The sequence below is a fragment of the Aptenodytes patagonicus genome, chromosome 2, assembly GCF_965638725.1.
Source record: "Aptenodytes patagonicus chromosome 2, bAptPat1.pri.cur, whole genome shotgun sequence".
NCBI classification, from domain to species: domain Eukaryota; kingdom Metazoa; phylum Chordata; class Aves; order Sphenisciformes; family Spheniscidae; genus Aptenodytes; species Aptenodytes patagonicus.
The window spans coordinates 17,946,268-17,969,145 of NC_134950.1; the positions used below are offsets into that span (position 1 = coordinate 17,946,268).

Consider the following 22,878-nt stretch of genomic DNA (forward strand, 5'->3'; position numbering starts at 1 on the left):
TTTAGCCACAGAGAACAATATTCCATGTATGTATGGTAGTCTTAGTGCTTACTCCGTATCTCAGAGTGGGTGCCTATTAGTAAAGCTGTACTGAGCATCGCCAAGACTATGTCCTGTTCTGGGTCCTGACTGATTTGCTAATCTCTAATATACGTGCCACATCTACCACATGCACACGCACGTACATAAGCAAAAGTCAAGATCCTTCTGTTGACCTATTTCAAATACCATGACTTCTATGCCAGCCTATTAAATCATTTACAAATTGTATATGCAGACTGGAGCAATAGGTACCATCTGCTCCCGTTTCAGGTACACAGTCTGTCAAATTCTGTAGCTACACCATACTGAAAGGAACCCATGCTAATGCAAATTACAGAAATCCGTGCTCAAAGCAACGGGGCCTTAAGTTGCTAGCATTATAAGATGTGTTCTTTTCATGGTATACTCTACCATACATTTTGTGTGACTTAACTAAAAGTAGTCTTAAAACATGTGATTTGTAGCTACACTAATAAATTACTTGTATTTAGTATAACAAGTAATGAGATAAAATCTTCTGAAATAATAGTAAGAAAACAATCTTTTTCTTATTTCATATAATTCAGAAGATGTTAATGTTTTGAGAGCATACCGCAAAAAAAAGATTTTTTTGTGTTTAGCAAACGAAACACTGAGTAGTACTTATTTTAGAAAGTCACATCTTAACTGAGGAAACAAATTTGTTAAATAGATATGTTAACATTAAACTCATTAAAAAATGTTTTATAGTCCAAAGTGGTTGGAAGAAATATTCTAAACAGATACCATAATCTTGACAACAGATTAAACTACTAAATTACAAAGTGTGTATGAGAAGCAGGCAATAGACATAGGAAAACACTAACACATATAACTGTTTCATATAAATGCACCTGAACATCTGATGAAGAAAAAGCACTGTTTCTTGTTTGACAGTTTTGAATAATGCCAAAGGCTAACTTCTGTTGTTAACCTTAGAAAAATATGTTGTTGTAGTAAACAGTATTGTTATTCATCTGCCATTTTATCAAGTATTATAGCTATTAATGGTATAAACATGATGTTTCTGTGATAACGAAAAGTGTTTGCTCATAACTTTATATATATATTATAAATAATTGAGATATAGATAAGTGGTACATCATGTTCAGTCAAGGAATCCTGACTTTCTTATTTCAGTTCTATACATTATTTTGAAGTATGAGTCTATTGGCATGAGTAAGAATTTACTAGTGTGCAGAAGGGCTGCATAATCTATGCTTTTATCAGAGTATAAAACATCATACGAATGAGTAATAGTTTTGTATGCTGTGAATAATAGCATACTGTGTATAAAGCACATCATTATTTTTTTAAGATGGTTGATAAGTGGTAAAGAAAAACAATAATTGATCTAGAAAACTGCAGAGTGCTATCAATGTTCTTTTGATATATGAGAAAGTTGTTCATCCTCAGTACTTCGCAGGATGTACAAATCTAATCCAGTGTAGAAGTGTAATAAAATTTACTGTAATAGCATACACCAACATACAACAAATCACTTTAAACTGATTTTTTTCTGATATTATATTATTCAAAACTTATTATCTTCACTTTCTAGCACCCTGTGGAAGCCGGTCAACAGGCTCTGAAGGAACTGTATTATCACCAAACTACCCCAAGAATTATAGTGTTGGTCACAACTGTGTTTACTCTATCACTGTTCCTAAGGAATTTGGTAAGTAGATCTGGTCTCATTCGTATCTTTTTGTTGCTTGGATACTTTCAACAATTCTGGATGATTTGTATGATTGCTTTTATATTAAACATATTAATGTGAAAAAGCTGTTTTAAACTGAAATTTCTGGTTATACTTTTTATCATTTTTATAGTGCACTATTTTCTCAGAATGCTTATATTTACCATTCTCTTTTGAAATTACTGTTGTTCATTTATTTTTTTCTCACTGTGAAAACGAACATGTAACTTAGAATATTGCTGTGATGCTAGCCAAATATATTAGTGGTACCAGTTAAGGTTTCTTTTCACCCAAGATCATGTGCCAAGGCTCTAGAAAGTGTAGCATAGCTCCAGTAAGTCCACATAAGCAGGGGAAGCAATGTTTGTCTTAAATCTATGGTAATATTGCTGTCATAATCCTTGGCTTGTCTGCATCATGAGGCAATGGCATAGTCTTTCCTGAGGAATGAAATTAGAGCAGCATGTGTCTGTCTGGTTTTTATAGATTCCCAGACCCTCCATCAAAACTTCATTCCCATCCTAACATTTTTTCTGATGACTAGATGAATCTTTTAAACATGTCTTCTGTCTCACACAAAGACAGGGCTTTTACAGCACCGTTTTATCTCTCTGGATTTATGAATTATTTTATCTTACTTTATTATTAAACAATGCCTATGATGACAGCTGATAGTTTGTTGTTCACTGTGACTCCTTGGTAAGCAGTATGCCACATACTGAATATAATTTATTCTTTAAATATCCGTGCTTCAGATTTATGCTTGGATAAGTAGGACTTTATTCTGACCCACTGCTCACATTTCAGTTCGTCAAATAACAGGTGCCTGGGGATGGGGATGGGTATTTATTAATCTTCCTTCATGTTGATTCTGCAAACATTTTATCCAAATTAAAGACAATGCTTAAATTGCTGTGTATCCATCTGCCATACTCATGATGACTGAACTCCCTTAATATCCAATTAATTTGTTCTTATGTATAGCATAGAGGTGCATAGGCTACTACAAAATAAACAGGTTTTTAAAAGTATTGTCTCCTAAGCCATGGGAATCTCTACTTAGTCCTCTAGAACATTCAGAAAAAAATATAATTTTGCATAATTCTTGATTTATTTCTAGCTGTTACAAGCATATGCTTTTGACCTGGCTAATTTGTTTTAGATAAACTGGAAAGACTATGTCCTCCCATTTCCATCAAATCTAATACTTCTTCATTTATGACACAGATGTCAACAGGTAAAGAGTTAAAATTACTACAATAAAGGATTTAAAATGTTAATGCTCTTTATAATATCTAATATATAATATTAATATATTTGACATTCTGGATGGAAATGTAATTTTGTGATTTCTGGAAATAAAGACAGAATTCCCAAAACAAGACATGGAAATGAGGAAAAATCCCACTATTCTGCATAGTTACTTGGAATAATTTGACAAATATTCATTTTCTTTACACACTAAGCATGTTAAGAACAGTATTAAGGAATTCTGTTTGACCCTTTCATAGTGCTTATACAAAAAAACCAAAAATACTGATGCGAAGAAGGAAAATCATGGTTTAGATATGATTAACCCTGACATACAAGGATTCAGCGACGTATTGGGGGTATGATTATGATAGAGTATCTGTTATTTCTTTCAAGCTCTTTGTCTGTCCTACCTCGGGATAGACCTTTACTCTGTATTTTGACAATTACACCAGGTACCTGTAGAATAGATATCTCATGGAAGTATTTAGTCCACTTTTGTGAATACAGAAAACATGAATGCTTGTGTGTTGAAAGAGAAAGGGAAAAAACTTACCTGGCAGTAGCCATTCAAAAATGAGGATGACATGACACATCAAATAGGCCAAAACAAGTATTTCTATTTTAGCTGCTTTTTTTCAATGATACTCCTACAGTAGTAGGGAGCAGAATTCCTTGCACCCAAAAGCTCAAATTTTAAAATATGAATCTTTGTTTGAATTATACAGTGGTGTATTTTTTTTTTGTAAGTTATTAATATGGTTTTTTTCCTGACCCATGCTCTTTCTCTAATCTGTTGTTACTAAAATTATTCCAGTAACAACCATTAAGAAAGTCAAAGTAATTTTGACAATCGATTTAACCTGTTTTCTGCACTCAAGGTAATTATTTGTCTCAGTCTGAAATTTTAAAGATTTGTGTAATGAATGTGTTTTATCTAATAGCTTTCATCCCTATTAAATACAATATATTCAAGTACAGTTGCAGAGAAGGATAGCTATAACTTTTTAATGCTGAGCTGTTTAAGATCAGTTGTAGGAAATTATTACCTGTAACTATTATTTTGGGTCCTGATAGGAGACATTGCATTAAGAAAAGAGTCTTTGCTTGCACTACTTGATATGGATTGTGTAGGGGTCACTCACTGACAAGATGGTCCCCAAAAAATGCTGGCCTTTGTGGATAAAACCACCAGATCTCATCTTGAATTCAGTTGCTAATGTGCATCATGACATGTAGATTTGTCAGAGATTATTCACAATAACAAAGAGTTGAAACAAGGGTTTTGGAGAATGAAAGGGTACTCCAGCAAAGCTGCTAATGTAAGATAATTTAAAGTAATTTTCCTAAATAAAACAGCAAAAGCTCTTCTTCCATAATCTTCCCTATGGCTCCAACTTTCAATGTGAGATATAGCATTCAAATATTTGCTGAATGAACCTCTTCAGGAACTATTTTGTCATCTAATACAGTATATGAGATCTTATAATAGAGTACAGTTTAAAAGAAAAGCTAAAACCAGGTCAATATAGAAAAAAACACGAACAATGGAATAGCATATTCAGTGTGTAGAAGGGAACTCATTGGCCTGGATTAGTTTTTGATGGACTGAAAAGAAAAGCTATTTCATGTGCAGCTTTTCAGGTTCTCAAGCCCAAAATTCTGTGGAAAAATCATTGCAGTGTGGACTTTTTTTCAATGTTTCATTATTCTGTCATGCAGAATCACAGTTGCAATATTTCATACCATGACAGGTTTAAGCGAGAAGATAAACGATTCACAAAAGCACACAGTATGCCACAGGCAAAATCTTTTGTAAACATGGAAGACTCATCTTCTTTGACACTCTCCCACTGATATTTTAAAATGGTGTAATGACCGTTAATTGTTCAACACTGAAATCCAGCACTGGTTACAATTAAAATGCAGATGTTTGAGATTTTATTTTGGTTTCCTGATGCACATGAATTAATTTGTATGCTCTGCTCTGCATGTGTCATATATACTTCTATTTCAATTAATATTTTTAACAGTAAAATAATTTTTTTATCAACTTGCCTCAGCAAATGGCTTTCCTTTCTGTTAGAGCAAAAAGATAGGTTGAACATACACAGTAAGATATGTAAGTGCAGTTTATGAGCTATGATATCAGAAAATTAAGTATCAATTCTCAGTGACCATCAAAAAATATGAAATTTAAATCAGAGCTCTTTTTTCCTACAAAGAAGCTAAAAAACATGTATATAATTGGGAAAATGTCTAGTTACTATGGAGACTGTACATTTGCTTTACATTTACAGCAAGATATAATATTAAAAAAATGACAAGCGCTTTATTGATAAGCATGACATTTTGGGACAAGATTTCTTAGAATTATGGCAATGAAGGTAGACCCAGTTTGCTTACTATAAACAGGGAAGTTAAAATCCACTATTCTCTTCAATTCCTGAATAACTGGCTTGTATTCACAGATAGCTTTCTATCATACAGTTATACCATTTTCAGCTTTTCCTTGTGTCTTTTCTTGAATTTCTATGTTATGAGGTAGCCCTGAATTATTGTAAATAAACAACAGAGAGAAGAAACAAATAGAGCCAAACAGCAGGGGGTTGGGATTATTATTATTATTATTATTATTATTATTATTATTATTATTATTTAGCTCCTTTAAAGACTAATTTTTTACAAATACTGGAAAGTACATGTACAACTTCTATTCCGCCAGTGAAGACACACATTGAGCAAACAATGTTGTCAACGTGTTTTCTGTTAACAGCTCACTGCATCTAGGACTGTTAGACAGCTTAAAAGCTGTGTCACACTAGAGTTATTTCAGTACTGTTTGATTTGATTTCAACCTCAGTTTACATTTGGAAAGAAAAAAAAGATAGGCAAGGACAGATCATAAGTAGCAGAATGTCCCAAATGGCAACCTCACATCAAGAAGGAATAAGAACCAAATGGTATTTATGATAATACTTAGCTGCGTTAAAGTAAAACATTTGCTTTTAATAACTTGAATCCATCATCACTGCTGTGTACATCTTACTTTCATTTAAGAATTGTGGCAGACACATATGGACTGATGTTTTTAAAATGTGGAGGATTTAACTCTCCATCTTAAATTATAATGGATGGAAATGTCTGGCTGAATATCTAGCTTTAATGTTTTTAACTGTGAACTAAGCAATTATGGAATTAAGTAATACTTTGCTGAATGGGAGGTAGAGATGATAGAAGATGATCTGAAATATCAAAATGCTACCATAGGCAGGAATCTTATTCTGTTTCCTACCTTCTTTTCATACAAGTAACCACTTCAAAGTCAGTGGGACTGCATTGTCCAAACCATGATTACTTGTCAGCAAAATGGAGTGAAACCACAAAGACTGCTCCAAATGCTTGTATGCCCAACTGTATAAAAGCTCAAGACACTAATTTCAGGAGAAAGAGACAATGATCCAGCTTGTACCATGTATTTTATAAAAACTAAGTCAGCCCACCTTTCCTTCCCAAAAAGAGAATGACTTCAAAATCACATGACTTCCAAGAAAAGTGATCATTATTTATTTGTACATTTTGAAAAATATTTTTTTTCCAGGTAATCATAAAACTGTATTTTTTAAGACAAATTCTTCTACTTTTTGCATATGTATTTACAAGAATTTGGCATGAAGACAGAAAAGCTGACTGTATCACAGGACATTTCATATAAAAACTAAAAATATTTTAAAAAGATGAATCACTTAATCCAGAAATTGAATGAAATTCAATTTAGTTAAGCATGACAACTAGTTAGATTAGGTGTATGATAGTTCAGTTTTCTGAATTATTTTCTCAGTTTTCTGAAGTATAGAGTGAACATCATGCAATACTGAGGTTGTACATACAAATATTATTAACAATAGGAAGACGTATTTGCTGTATGAGTAAAACCAATAGATGATAGGAAGTTCATGCGCCTTTTCCTTTTTTGTTGGCATTCTTTCAACTCTGTTGCCCTGTTGTCATTTCTCTTTTTAACACCATTCTGTTAATGCAAGATTTTTGAAGGATCTTGTACTAGCATCTGAAAACATTAGAATGATGTTTAATAAATTTTTAAAACTGAGCTTCGATAGATCAGCATTAAAAAGTGTATGGAAGTCCTTTTCTTCAATTTTCTCCAGTCAGCTAACTAAGCTTCATTCAAAAGTACATAGACAGCAGTGTTATCTGTGATTGAATTTAGAAACTCTGACCAGAACTGAGACATCATTGTGCAAAGGGTATCAGGCAGACACAGAAGTGGTTTTCATCCCAGAGACGATAAGCCTAATTAAGGTAATATGCAATCAGACATACAATTGGCAAAGTATTCTTTTTTTTGGGGGGGGGATGTATTATCAGTATGGAAAGGAAACATCTGCAACATTGGTGTAAATGCTGCTTTATGTTAATTTAGCTCATTGCCAGAATATTATTTCGATTTGAAAATTCTCTGAGTGGACTTAACTCTGGCGGGTACATGTCTTTTCATTTGAGTCTTTTGTCAAGTTAATTCTGAGAGTTAATGAAGAACACTGAATGGGGATAAGAATGGAATCAGGTTGCCTAGGGCCAGAAAAATATGTAGGTTGTGTACATTATGCTAGAAACAAATAATACACCCTCCCACCACAATGAAAATTGAATATTCTCATTGTGCATTCAATGTGCATTGAATGACTGAATATGAATTTATTTTCCACTATTATTTTGATTAAATATAAAAAATAAACTATTTGTTTGAAATGTACAATACATTTTTAAGGCATGGTTTATTTCTTCCTTAAAGTAAGAATATTATATAGCTATATGATAAATACAATAAAAATGGGTACAATCTAGCTTATTGTATTGTGTGCATTTTAACAAGAGAAGAATGTATAGGTGGTGAGCCAGAAACTAAGAAAATTTAGTAATGTATCTTCTGCACAATAAATGGACATAAAAAGCTTAATGGGGAAAAAAAAAATCTTCATCCATGAGTGTAAGATCTGGACATTTGGAGTCAGATGCAGTGACGTGATTTGTGTTTTAATCTGTATAATCCAAGTGGGGATGCTCTAAATCTGTGAATGTATCTTGTCTTGAAGAGCTGCCCTTAAACATTGCTGATTGATGTGCATATATATTTTAGGCTTACATGCAAAGCAAATAGGTGTATATACATGTAATTTAATCCTTTGACGGGACATGTTTCCTCTTGATTTAGTTAGGTACGTAACTATGGAAGTTAGATATCTAGCCTAAGCCATTCAGATGCTTGCTTTAATCAACAGAGAGAGATACATATTCCCATGCCATGATTCATCCCATCTAAAACATCTATCTGCAGTTTTTGGAAGGAGATAAATTATTTGTAATTTAAAAGAAGCAGCACAGCCTCATTTTGTCATATTTGTTCTGGCAGCTACCGTGGGTTAAATGAATTAGAGAACATTGCTGCTAGTGTAATCTACATCCATCCAGTAGTCATGTTGCACACACATAGCTTCATGATTTTATCTTGTGGGTATATGGTAAGGCTGGCAATTTCAGATATGTTTCAGTTAGCAGCCGTTTAGGGGCTTGAGCTTGGGTGATCCAAATTCAAGCTTTACGTAGTGATTCCTCATCCTCAAATCTTTTAAATCTAACACTGGAGGCAAACAAAATCTGTGTCTTATTATTAAGCATATATTAGACAATAACATTCCTGCTTGTTTAAGTGAAGTTAGATCACATACTGAAGAAGAATTTCAGGTGATGGACTGCATTATATTAGATATTCTACAGGAACAGGAAGCCATGGCCTATGGCCTGTCTACACAATGAATACATAATGGATTTATGTTGCCATCTGGAAAAAGAAAATGAAAGGCAGAACTAGTTATATGCTGGAAATATTTTTGTTGTGTTTTGTTGGGGTTTTTTTGTTTCTTTGTTTTGTTTTTTAACAAGTATTAAGTACTTTCTTCTCCAGAATATATAAGAAATGTACCTTAAAGTGCTACTTAAAATATAAATATTTTCCGAGTTTGGTATAAAATGAATTATAATGGAAGAATTTAGGTTACATATGCAAACTAGGAAATTATTTTCCCATTGATGTAAAAATTTCTTTCTTTGAAGTATATTTTGCAAGTTTTAACAAGGTTGTGTGAAAGATTTTTATTTTTCATTATATTTCAAACACAGCAATAATGCTAACTACTTAATTCAGATATGAATAGGCCAGTAGCAATATATTGTATATTGAAGATACCTGCTAGATAGTGAATATATTTTTATCATACTGTTAAGTACACATGAGTTACTGTGCTACCTGCTCTCCATAAAATAGCTGGAGATTGCAGTCTAAGATTTTGGGAGAATAGAGGTGAGCATTAGTTGTATAACTATTAACTTCTGGTTTGCTTTTCTAATTCAAGGCCAAGTTTGTGTCATTCAGATGCTGAGTATATAATTTAAAGACATGCCAGAAGGTCATTTCACATCACTTTCCACTTATCTATGAATCTCCTAGGTTTATGAGAGGAAGGACTGGCAGGTTTTATATATGCAAACTCACAGCTGGGGAGTATTTCATTCATTGGTTCAGTGCTTAACGTGCTTGCCAAGTGAGCGGATGCCAATAAAAAAGTCACCATAGGGTGACTTTTAAAGGAGATGAAACTATTCAATGTATTTTTTAAATAAAATTTGAGATTTACTATTTTAGTTGCTTAATATGATTTGAAGTCACTTTTTCAATGCTGTTTTTAGATTTGTTCAATAAAAATGATTAGTTTTGGCTCAAATATTAATGATGTTTTTGAATATAATAATGGCAAATTTAATACAGACCACTAAATAGCTTAAGCTATTGAGTTTGACTATAAAGACATGGCAACAGTATAGCTGTCTTTTTAATAACCTAATAACAAAGTGGAATGATGATAAGACCACATCTGTGGTCTTCGAAGAAATTGAGGGCTTCATAATGAGTAAAATAATTTGACTATAATGCCAATGAATTGATGAAAGATTTCTGAAGATTTATTTTTTCTTTCTGAGCAGTGTGACTCCAGCCGCTCCAAATATTTAATTATCAAACCTTGTTCACAGAAAAGGCTGTTATTAAAATAGCTGAAATTAGTCTGTGTTCCTGATTCCAAATGACAGAGGACAGACTACATTACATTTGTCACTTACATGCTTTCCAATACATGTTGCTATCCTGAGAAGACTAAGTGGTGGCAGATTTTCTAAACAATTCTGGTTTTTTGTTAGGTTCACTTCTTAGGACAGGATTGAAGTACTTTACCAGCACAATACCAAAAGCTTGCATCACCGTTGATTAGGTCCTTTTAACGTAAAGTTATATTAACAATGAAGGTGTCATTTTTACTCTTAATCTCTGTATGAGTGAAAAAACTGCTTTCTCACTCTTCAAGCCTGGACAGCATGGGGTTGATTAGGTGGTGCAAAATTGCTTACTTCTGACCAGCAGACTTCTGAGATTGCATCCTGCCCCCCTGCCAACAAATGTCTGCACTAGATGGGAGCCTTCCTCATTCCTCCTGTTGGAACAAGGCCACAGTCCACCTCAGAATTCACCTAGCTGCGTATGAAGCCAGGCAGAGAGCAGGTAAGCTCTCTCTGGAGAGCCTGACTCTTCTAGGATTAGCTAGGCTGTGGAAATTTATAGTTCTTCTCTTCATTCCTAGGAAATACAGATAACAAAATAATCAAGGGAAAGCAGTTACATCAGTCTTTCCTGATGGAAAAAAGAGCTCTTACAGCTTGTGATTCTTCTAGAATCATTAATTTTGCATATATGACTACATAAAATCCCAGACAACTGGAAAGGCTAACAGTACTTCTATTTAGAACAAGATATAGTATGATAGGGTACACTTCTCAGATGATAGAAATGAATGAGGCTTCAATTTCCCTCAGGCTAAAGAAAGTCTAAAACTCTATTCACCTACTCACCTAGTTCTTTAAATAATGGGCTATACAAAATTATGAAAAATGCAAATCATACCAGCCCCACAAACCAGTCTAGACTTCATCTAAGCCAACAAGGCGACGGGCTCTGGAGTGGAGGATCACGCCGGGGGACCCTTCCTGAAGCAGCAAAACCGCGGCAAAACCCGCGAAGGCAAAAGCACAGGGGGTGAGAGGGTGGCCCAGCCCCACCCCGCCCCCACCCCCCCCCCCGAGCCGGAGGAGGGAGCTCCTGACGAGCGGCAGCTCTGACTCAGCGTGGGCGGGGACAGGAGGTACGGCGGCCAAACCCCCTCACATACAAGAGCAGCACCCAGGGAGCGTGAGCGACCCAGAGCGCGGCAAACAGGGCATGGCACATCAGAAGGGTGTGGTGCGGCAGTTTACGCGGCAGTTCACGAGGGAGGTCGTGCAGGGAAGGTGAGCAGGCAGGGTGCAGTCCCCCTCCTGGCTCTAGAGGCCAACTCCACTAGTAGTTGTCGCCCTCCCAGAAGAGGACCAGCTATAGTTTCGACTCGGCCAAAAGCCGTCGCCAGAAGGAATGTGGCGACTCAGATGGAGCCCTCACACAAGCATACAGCTGTCCAGGTCTCTGGCTGCAGGGAGTGCCTAAGCCTGTCACTTGTACCAGAGGATAGCAGAGACAACACCTGTGTGCGGTGTGACCAGGAGGATGATCTGCTCGGCCTGGTGGCAGAGCTGAAGGAGGAAGTGGAAAGGTTAAGGAGTATCCGGGAGTGTGAGAGGGAGATAGATTGGTGGAGCCACACCCTACCATCCCTGAGGCAAAGGCAGCAGATGGAGGCTCCACGAGAAGCAGAGGATCCCCTGCCCTCTTGCCACCAGGCAGAAGGAGGGGACCTAAGTGATGGGGGGGAATGGAAACAGGTCCCTGCTTGGGGTGCCAGGCGAACCCCCGCCCGGCCTCCCTCACCTTCCCGGTTGTCCTTACACAACAGACATGGGGCCCTGGAACTTGAGGGCCAGGCAAATGATGTAGATGAAGGTCCATCCAGGGGGTTGCCTAGGGTGAGGCAGTCAGCCCCACGCAGTATGACTGCCTCTGCTAAGAAAAAAAGGAGGGTAATTGTTGTAGGCGATTCCCTTCTGAGGGGAACAGAGGGCCCAATATGCTGACCGGACCCACCCCACAGGGAAGTCTGCTGCCTCCCTGGGGCCCGGGTCAGAGACATTACTAGGAAACTCCCTGGTCTGGTACGGCCTTCCGATTACTACCTGCTGTTGTTTATAAAGGCTGGCAGTGATGAGGTTGCAGAGAGAAGTCCTGCAGTGATCAAAAGGGACTTCAGGGCACTGCGGCGACTGGTTGAAGGATCAGGAGCACAGGTAGTGTTTTCCTCAATCCCTACAGTGGCAGGGAAGAATACTGAAAGGAACAGGAAAACACACCTGATCAACACGTGGCTCAGGGGCTGGTGCCATCGGAGGAATTTTGGCTTTTTTGATCGTGGGGAGGTTTACAAGGCACCGGGCCTTCTGGCGGCAGATGGAGTCCAGCTGTCTCACAGGGGGAAAAAGATCATTGCTCATGAATTGGTGGGGCTCATGGAGAGGGCTTTAAACTAGTTTTGAAGGGGGAAGGGGATAAAACCAGGCTCACTAGAGATGAGCCTAGGGGTGGCATGCCAATGCTGGGGGGCGAAAACGATAGCCCAGCTCAAGTGCATCTACACCAATGCACGCAGCATGGGCGGCAAACAGGAGAAGCTGGAAGCCATTGTGCAGCGGAGAGATATGACTTAGTCGCCATCACAGAAACATGGTGGGGTGACACCCACAGTTGGAGTGCTACAATGGATGTCTATAGACTCTTCAGAAGGGACAGGCGAGGAAGGAGAGGCGGTGGGGTGGCTCTGTAAGTTAGGGAGTGTTTTGATTGTCTAGAGTTCAACGATTGTGATGATGGTACGGTTGAGTGTTTATGGGTAAGGATGAGGGGGAAGGCCAACGAGGCAGATATCCTGCTGGGAGTCTGTTATAGACCACCCAACCAGGATGAAGGGGCGGATGAAGCGTTCTACAAGCAGCTGGCAGAAGTCTCTCAATCGATAGCCCTTGTTCTCGTGGGGGACTTCAACTTCCTGGACATCTGCTGGACATACAACACGGCAGAGAGGAAGCAGTCTAGGAGGTTCCTGGAGTGTGTTGAAGACAACTTCCTGACACAGCTGGTAAGTGAGCCTACCAGGGGAGGTGCCTCGCTCGACCTGCTGTTTACAAACAGAGAAGGACTGGTGGGAGATGTGGTTGTCGGAGGCCGTCTTGGGCTTAGCAACCATGAAATGGTAGAATTCTCCATTCTCGGTGAAGTAAGGAGGCGGGCCAGCAAAACCGCAACCATGGACTTCTGGAGGGCAGACTTTGGCCTGTTCATGACGCTGGTTGAGAGAGTCCCTTGGGAGACGGTCCTGAAAGGCAAAGGGGTCCAGGAAGGCTGGACAATCTTCAGGAAGGAAGTCTTAAAGGCGCAGGAGCAGGCTGTCCCCATGTCAGAAGAACGGGCGGGGAAGACGACCGGCCTGGCTCCCGAATGGGGAGCTCTTGCTGGGACTCAGGAAAAAAAGGAGAGCTTACCACTTGTGGAAGAAGGGGCAGGCAACTCAAGAAGAGTACAGGGATCTCGTTAGGTCATGCAGAGAGGAAATTAGAAAGGCAAAAGCCCAGCTGGAACGCAATCTGGCCACTGTCATTAGAGACAACAAAAAATGTTTTTACCAATATATTAATGACAAGAAGAGAGCCAAGGAGAATCTCCATCCTTTATTGGATGCGGGGAGGAACATTGTCACTGAGGATGAGGAAAAGGCTGAGGTACTCAATGCCGCCTTTGCCTCAGTCTTTAACAGTCAGAGCAGTTATCCTCAGGGTATTCAGCCCCCTGAGCTGGAAGACAGGGATGGCGAGCAGGATGAACCCCCCATAATACAAGAGGAAGCAGTTAATGACCTGCTACGCCACCTGGACGCTCACAAGTCTATGGGGCCGGATGGGATCCACCCGAGAGTGCTGAGGGAGCTGGCGGAGGAGCTCTCCAAGCCACTCTCCATCATTTATCTGCAGTCCTGGTTGACGGGGGAGGTCCTGGATGACTGGAGGCTTGCCAATGTGACGCCCATCTACAAGAAGGGCCGGAAGGAGGATGCGGGGAACTACAGGCCTGTCAGCCTGACCTCGGTGCCGGGGAAGATGATGGAGCGGTTCATCTTGAGGGCACTCACAAGGCATGTGCAAGACAACTAGGGCATCAGGCCCAGCCAGCACGGGTTCATGAGAGGCAGGTCCTGCTTGACCACCCTGGTCTCCTTCTATGACCAGGTGACCCGCCTAGTGGATGAGGGAAAGGCTGTGGATGTGGTCTACCTGGACTTCAGTAAGGCCTTTGACACCGTCTCCCACAGCATTCTCCTAGAGAAGCTGGCAGCTCACGGCTTAGACAGGTGTACTCTTTGCTGGGTCAAAAACTGGCTGGACGGCCGGGCCCAGAGAGTTGTGGTGAATGGATTTACATCCAGTTGGCGGCCGGTCACGAGCAGTGTTCCCCAGGGCTCAGTACTGGGGCCGGTCTTGTTCAATATCTTTATCAATGATCTGGATGAGGGGATTGAGTGCACCCTCAGTAAATTTGCAGACGACACCAAGTTGGGTGGGAGTGTTGATCTGCTCGAGGGTAGGAAGGCTCTGCAGAGGGACCTGGACAGGCTGGATCGATGGGCCCAGGCCAACTGTATGAGGTTCAACAAGGCCAAGTGCCGGGTCCTGCACTTGGGCCACAATAACCCCATGCAGCGCTACAGGCTTGGGGAAGAGTGGCTGGAAAGCTGCCTGTTGGAAAAGGACCTGGGGGTGTTGGTTGACAGCCGGCTGAACATGAGCCGGCAGTGTGCCCAGGCGGCCAAGAAGGCCAATGGCATCCTGGCCTGTATCAGAACTAGTGTGGCCAGCAGGAGTAGGAAAGTGATCGTGCCCCTGTCCTCGGCACTGGTGAGGCCGCACCTCGAATACTGTGTTCAGTTTTGGGCCCCTCACTACAAGAAGGACATTGAGGTGTTAGAGCGTGTCCAGAGAAGGGCAACGAGGCTGGTGAGGGGTCTGGAGAACAAGTCTTGTGAGGAGCGGCTGAGGGAACTGGGGTTGTTTAGCCTGGAGAAAAGGTGGCTGAGGGGAGACCTCATCGCTCCCTACAACTACCGGAAAGGAGGTTGTAGCGAGGTGGGTGTCGGTCTCTTCTCCCAGGTAACTAGCGATAGGACGAGAGGAAATGGCCTCAAGTTGCGCCAGGGGAGGTTTAGATTGGACGTGAGGAAAAATGTCTTTACTGAAAGAGTGGTTAAACATTGGAACAGTCTGCCCAGGGAAGTGGTTGAGTCCCCATCCCTGGAGGTATTTAAAAGACGTGTAGATGAGGCACTTAGGGACATGGTTTATTGGGCCTGGTGGTGTTGGGTTGATGGTTGGACTCGATGATCTTAGAGGTGTTTTCCAACCTTAATGATTCTATGATTCTATGATTCTGTAAGCAAATGGTGTTCTACTAGGAGGATTGGTAAATTTGGCCTTATAACTTGGATACTAAGTTCTGGAAATAACTCTTCCTGGCTTCAGAAAAGGAATGAATAGTCATCATTCCTTAGTTGTTTATAAATATAATTAGCTTTCATTTAAATCACCTGAAAATTTTTGAAGTTAAATGTAACTTCATTTACATGAAGTTTAACAATGGCCTGTAAGGCCATTGGACCAGGCCTTTCTTTCTCTTTTTTTTTTTTTTCCTTCTGCGTTTTCCCACCTTTGTAGCTGCAAAAGTCATTAGGAAAGTCATCCTAACAGAACAAATGAGGAGTCTCCAAGTGCCTACTCCCTGATACAGAAATTTCACTGGCTGGCAGTAAGAGACAGAGTAACCTGGCCAGGGAATCTGTGAGGAGTCTTTGTGACCATTGCCAAGTTTCCATCTTGAAGCATTCTGCTATATTTCAGAGGAGTTTGTTAGGATCAGATTAGCATCAAGGAACTGCAAAAAAACCTTTTACAAAAGTCTTTTACTCATAAAACTTTTCACTATTAGGCCCTGCTCATGTAGTTATAATCCATACGTCTCACCTTTCGTCTTCATTATATTCTTTTGGATATAAAACATTCCTCTCTCAAGAAAGCTTATCTGTATTGACTCAGAAGTTTGTGTTCACCACTGTGTACAGAGATACAGTCTTCAAAGATTCAGGATTTCTCTCAGTGATTTCCCTGCAATTACCTTTGTTTAGAAAACAAATAAAAATGTGTTTGCAATCCTCACTAAACTTTGCTTTGTGTTTCTTCCAATTGCAGTCCTGATTGCAGAAACAGATGATTATTCCACACTCTTGAAACAGAACCTGTGAGCACTCTATTTTACTGAAGAAAGGTTGTTTTTTCCAGCTGTTTGCTGTTTGTATCCAGTTATTCATTTATAGTCATTTAAAAAGAAATATTCTAGTTAAACTTGGGATAGAGCTGAATTGCATCTACTCTGTTAACATAAGTAAATTTCAGAAAAATGTGATTAAATCCTCCAAGGAAAAAAAAACAACTTGGAAGCCAGACTCTTGCACACATTTTGTTTCAAAAAAACCTTTTTTATAAGAGTTTAGAATTTGAAATGTATTTTGAGAAGTCATTAAAAGACTGTCAAAATATGGCTATTCGATGAGAGGAAATTGCTTTGAGTTGCTACTTAGACAAGACGATGAATTTGTTTTGAGGGCAGGTGTGCAAAGCCAGTGAAGGATAATAGTCCTATTGTTTCGGATAGGTTCCACCTGGGGTATGTCAATTAGGCAGGAGAATGGAAGAGGACCATATCATTTGATGATTACAAGGGATAAATAGCAGAAGTGATGGGAAGAAAAGGAAAAGTAGTATACATATGGATGGATACATATGCATATGCATGCATGCATGTTGTCAAAGGGTAAAGCCTCCCTGAAAGCAACACTCAGCTAATGAGACTTACCCAGCTTTAACCTATTGTGCGAGCATTGCATGCGCTGGGAAGAAAAAGACAAACACAAACTTTGTTGTTGTCATGGGGTGAGACCTACCCAAGAACACTGCTCAGATAAAAGACACCTCTACCACATCTGTCCAGGTCTAACAGATAAAATTATTCCAGTATATGCAGAAAAGAAGAAAAAATTCCACAGATGAACCTTGTGAAATGTTACCCTGGAAATGGTATGTATAATTGTATATATAGGCATCAGGATGCCAGGCAAGACTCAGACATGTCAAGCATTTGGTGCAAGTATTCTGTTTCCCTGCATGTATGGTACCAGTCACAGCTTGACCGGAGGAGCTGGTATCTTGCCCGGTGTGAGTGTGAAGTTATATATATGTCATAGAACAGAAATATTAGACTATCACTACCTACTTCTATCCACTACATTATCCACCCTGCTTTGTAAATATATTTAGGATTATATGTCATTGAGTGGTGTGGTTGTCTTGTGACTATTGCACCCCAAATTCCACTCTAACAGTGTATGTATTATATGTAACATTGGATGGACCTCTCTGCTTTTTGCTTTAATACTTGATGCCTGTGTAGACCTGTCATTTTAAATATATGTGATGGTGAACACCCACTTGCACTGTTTAGAAGTTATCATATTCAATCAGAAATAGGTTTCTACAAAACCTGTTTTTTGTGAGGTTTCTTTTCATGATTGAATCACCAAGTCAAACTGTTATTTCTCCAAGCCATTTGTTCCTCCTGCTCTCTTTTTCCCTTTCCCAGTCTCTATAAAGGACTGTGGATCCTTAAGCAAACTGTTTTGTCTATACCTTCTTGTCTATACTTTCAGTGGTGGCATCAAGGGGATAGTAAAAATCCTCAAAATATTAACATGTATTACTAAAAATTATTAAAGATGTTGAGGCTTCATATTGTGTTGTGTAGAGAGGGTAAATCTTATAATAATATGACTTTGGTGGTTATTTGGTATAAGTATTGTTGACCAATGCCTGGTAATTTACAGGAAACAGTATTTTAAGAAAAAGTTCATGTCTTCACTTTGTATGTCATGTCCAATTAAATATTTAATTTTAAATTCACTTTTAAGATCAAAGTAGAAAGGTAAAACCTTAAATTAGTTTAATATACCTCTAAGATAAGCATTCTTATTTTTATTTACAATGTTACGGTACTGATCCACCTTTCTCTTCTTTTTCATGGACTCATAGAATCCTAGAATCACAGAATTATTTAGGTTGGAAAAGACCCTTAAGATCATAGAGTCCAACGATTAACCTAACACTATCAAGTCCACCACTAAACCATGTCCCTAAGCACCACATCTACACGTCTTTTAAATACCCTCAGGGACAGTGCCTCAACCACTTCCCTGGGAAGCCTGTTCCAATGCTTGACAACCCTTTTGGTGAATAAATTTTTTCCTCATGTCCAATCTAAACCTCCCTTGGTGCAACTTGAGGCTGTTTCCTCTTGTCCTATTGCTAGTTACTTGGGAGAAGAGACCGACACCCACCTCGCTACAACCTCCTTTCAGGTAGTTGTAGAGCGTGATCAGGTCTCCCCTCAGCCTCCTCTTCTCCAGGCTAAACAACCCCAGTTCCCTCAGCCGCTCCTCACAAGACTTGTTCTTGTTCTCCAGACCCCTCACCAGCCTCGTTGCCCTTCTCTGGACACGCTCTAACACCTCAATGTCCTTCTTGTAGTGAGGGGCCCAAAATTGAACACAGTATTCGAGGTGCGGCCTCACCAGTGCCGAGGACAGGGGCACGATCACTTCCCTACTCCTGCTGGCCACACTAGTTCTGATACAGGCCAGGATGCCATTGGCCTTCTTGGCCGCCTGGGCACACTGCCGGCTCATGTTCAGCCGGCTGTCGACCAGCACCCCCAGGTCCTTTTCCTCCAGGCAGCTTTCCAGCCACTCTTCCCCAAGCCTGTAGCGCTGCATGGGATTGTTGTGGCCCAAGTGCAGGACCCGGCACTTGGCCTTGTTGAATCTCATACAGTTGGCCTGGGCCCATTGATCCAGCCTGTCCAGGTCCCTCTGCAGAGCCTTCCTATCCTTGAGCAGATCAACACGCCCACCCAACTTGGTGTCATCTGCAAACTTCCTGAGGGTGCACTCGATCCCCTCATCCAGATCATTGATAAAGATATTGAACAAGACCGGCCCCAGAACTGAGCCCTGGGGAACACCGCTCGTGACCGGCCACCAACTGGATTGAACTCCATTCACCACAACTCTCTGGGCCCGGCTGTCCAGCCAGTTTTTGACCCAGCGCAGAGTCCACCTGTCTAAGCCGTGAGCCGCCAGCTTCTCTAGCAGAATGCTGTGGGAGACAGTGTGAAAGGCCTTACTGAAGTCCAGGTAGACCACATCCACAGCCTTTCCCTCATCCACTAGGCGGGTCACCTGGTCATCGAAGGAGATCAGGTTAGTCAAGCAGGATCTGCCTTTCATAAACCCATGCTGACTGGGCCTGATCAGCTGGTTGTCCTGTATATGCTGCATGATGGCACTCAAGATGATCTGCTCCATAACCTCCCCTGGCACTAAGGTCAGGCTGACAGGCCTGTAGTTCCCTGGATCCTGCTTCTGGCCCTTCTTGTAGATGGGCATCACATTTGCTAACCTCCAGTCAACTGGGACCTCCCTGGTTAGCCAGGACTGGTGATAAATCATTGAAAATTCCTTTTGTGTGAGTTTATATCACCCTGCTGAAATCAGATCAGTCAGAATTTGTATGTTAATGTAGAAGAGGAACACAAATGCCTTGTATTATGGTAGCATGGCTTTTCATTTCTTTGTTTCTCTTTTCTTTTGGGAGAATGGTCTTTCATTTGGCAAAGTTCTTTCTCAAAGAGAGAAACCTCATAGTTATGAGCTTTACAGGTACTTAACTTTTGGGCTTGGGATTATTTATTAATTTAGATATTGCTAAAATACAAATATTCTTAGCATTTCAAGATGGTCCCAATCTGTACTTTAGCACATATGATATTTCACTTTTCTTGTAATTTTAATGGCTGTGCTTAAAGTTTTCCATAGCATCTGTCACTACATCATGAATATCCTGCATGTATGCATCACTAAGGTTATTAGATGGTTTGAATGCTTCCATTTGGACTTTTGGAAGCTCAAAATACTCCTTTTGTGAGCTTTTGTTTGTTTGTTTGTTTGTTTTGGGGGGGTATAACTGAAATATTTGGTGTAATTTCAACCTAACATTGTGTCATGGTATCAGTGAGATTTTCAATGATTTCTCTGGTAGTTTCATTTCCTGTCATACTGTCCAAAACCAGATCTGACAAGTCTTAGCTCATGCTAAGATTTAGCATCTTTATGTTATATCCAAGGAGAATAAATTTTCTTTTCATCTCATGGGTGAAGGAGGTGTCTAAATTCTAGCATTTAATGATTTTGATGGTAGTTTAAAAGATCAGACTCTGAACTGAAATAGGAAGTGCACTAGAAAATACAGACCAAAGGAGTGGTGTGATGGTAATACTGAAACTCAAAAATGTAAGTCACCTAGTTTTGTTCACGAGTGAAGCTTTTAGTATTGTAAATTCAAATAATTGGTATATATACTGAAATGTGTGGTAAAATCCTCAGCTGAAAGGAAAGAGAAGGTATTCTAATATGTTGGCTGTAGATGAAAACAATTTCCACTAGTCACTCAGGATTATAAAGCAGTTTCACTTATACCACTTTGATAAATGCAGAGTAACTAACATTAATTAAAAGAGGGTCATTAATTTCTACAACTTTATAATAAGTTGTAATAATCATTATTATGATCATTAATATGATAATATTATTATTATGGTAATTTCAATAAGAAATTGAAATATGGTAATTTCAATAAGAAAATAAAAAAATAATAACATTCTCATCATATTTAGGATGCATTTTCCATCTTTTTTGTGCTGATGTTCTGCTAAAAATTAAATGACAAGCTTATAGTTACACAAGATTTGCTTTCTCCACAAACAAAAAAGTTTCTCATGCTAAATGAGAAACATTCCCTGTTTTGAGTTCACATTTCAGTTACAGACTGAGGCAGACTGGCAACATACCTGTTGCCAGACTGGAAATGCTGATAAATGGTTACATCTATTTTAGGGATCGTACTGATGAAGTCATGTTTCTCCTATTTACAGCTATCGAATGGCTGAAATATTTTCATTTTTTTCTTTTACAGGTTTTCTTTATATGCCTTTTGATAATTGATATGAAGGAGTTTTTCAATGTTTCCTAATTTTATTTTCTTATTTTCCACTGGGAGTTGTTTTGGTTTTGCGTACTAATGAAAAGAGAAAATAGTTATTCAAGTATTAATTTCATCCACACCATTCAGTAAGCTGAAGTGATAATTTGTTTCAGATGAATGAACTGATGAATTATCTGGTCTAAACAATAACATTTGCTAGTAGGATAATAAAAGATAATTATTATACTCAGAAAGCTGTTGTACTTTTAATTAGTAGCTCTAAATTAGCTGAGAGGTGATTGAAGAACCAAACAGCTTTTTTCAAAGTGACTTTTCCATTAAATCTAGAACCCTTATTAGTTAATTAATAAGATGGCTTGAATTAAACCTGGTATCTTAATAAGATTTTATTCTTAATTGTACCTCAAATAAAATAACATTGGATTATTATTGTTGTTGTTGTTGTTATTCCAGAGTTAAATTTTTTTATTCCTTCTATTATATGTATTACTTAAGAGGTTAGTGTCCCTGTGGTCCCTACATAAGCATCAGAGAGAAGCTTAACCACAAATTTATTAAGGGGAGACCAGCCTTCAAATTTAGGCACCTTGTTTGAATACCTCATTAGCCAATTTCATGTTCCCTTACTACATTTTTTTAAAATAATTTTCTTACATTGAAAAATCAGTTCTTGCGAGAACTATAGTGAAGAGGTTTGTAGAGTGCAACTAAGTTGAACTTCATGTTGTTTGTGTCTTTGGAGAGAATAGTTTTATGAATGGTTTTGTGATTACAGACCCCAGAACCATCAATAAAAATATTTTTTCTTAATCTGTCATCTCTTGCAATATTCCTTCTGCTATATATAGGCTACTGTTAAAATCTACAGGAAAACAACAAAACATTGCAGGCATGTTTTATTTCTTTTTCAGTCCAGAGACTGTAATATAAAAATAAGCAATAAACAAAATTTGGATGTTTTACCAGTGTACTCTTTCTTTCCATAAAAACTTGCTTAGATAGCCAGGTGCTTTAAAAGTGTGGTTCAGATTTGTTTTCTAAAAGCAAATAAGCAATTGTATAAGAAAGCAATGAAGCGGGACTAGAAAATACTGCCCGTGCTCAAGATTAGCAAGATCTTCACATTTCCAAGATGCAGACACAGTTCAGAACACTTTTGTAGTAGCAGGACAATTGCCTCCTACACTGTGCTTCCTCTAACTTCTTCCACTCATTTTTGTTCATAAAACAAACAGAAGTGACCACAAAGCATGCAATGTACACAGCTGGTCTCAGAATATTATTATCCTGAGTAGTAGCTTTTTCAGCATAAAATAAATGTCAGTAGTTGTTAGCTGTACAGTCTTGGGTTTTTTTTCTCCATCCTGTTCACACACCCGCTGCAGGACACTAAAAAAAACATATCAGCTGTAGGCTACAATTACTGGGCCTAAGAGAGAAGCATGCCACCTGATTGTCTTTTCCCTTTCAGGGTATCCTACCTACTTGCACATCATAATGGCAAAGAATTGTCTTTTATTTAGCTAAGAGCCTGGAGAGAAGAAAATAAGTACATTTTAAATTTAGGATTTGAAGAAAACCTTTTGCACAAATGCAGAGAGGAGTCT

The 22,878-nt window shown here is 39.1% G+C and overlaps 1 protein-coding gene across 1 annotated transcript in view; it reads left to right on the forward strand.

Annotated features, from left to right (window-relative positions):
• Window positions 1-22,878, forward strand: part of CSMD3 (CUB and Sushi multiple domains 3) — an 823,344-nt gene that overhangs the window by 618,618 nt on the left and 181,848 nt on the right. Inside the window, exon 32 of the mRNA XM_076329214.1 lies at window positions 1,622-1,738. Within this exon, the coding sequence (XP_076185329.1) occupies window positions 1,622-1,738 (117 nt within the window). The remainder of the gene's footprint in view (window positions 1-1,621; window positions 1,739-22,878) is intronic.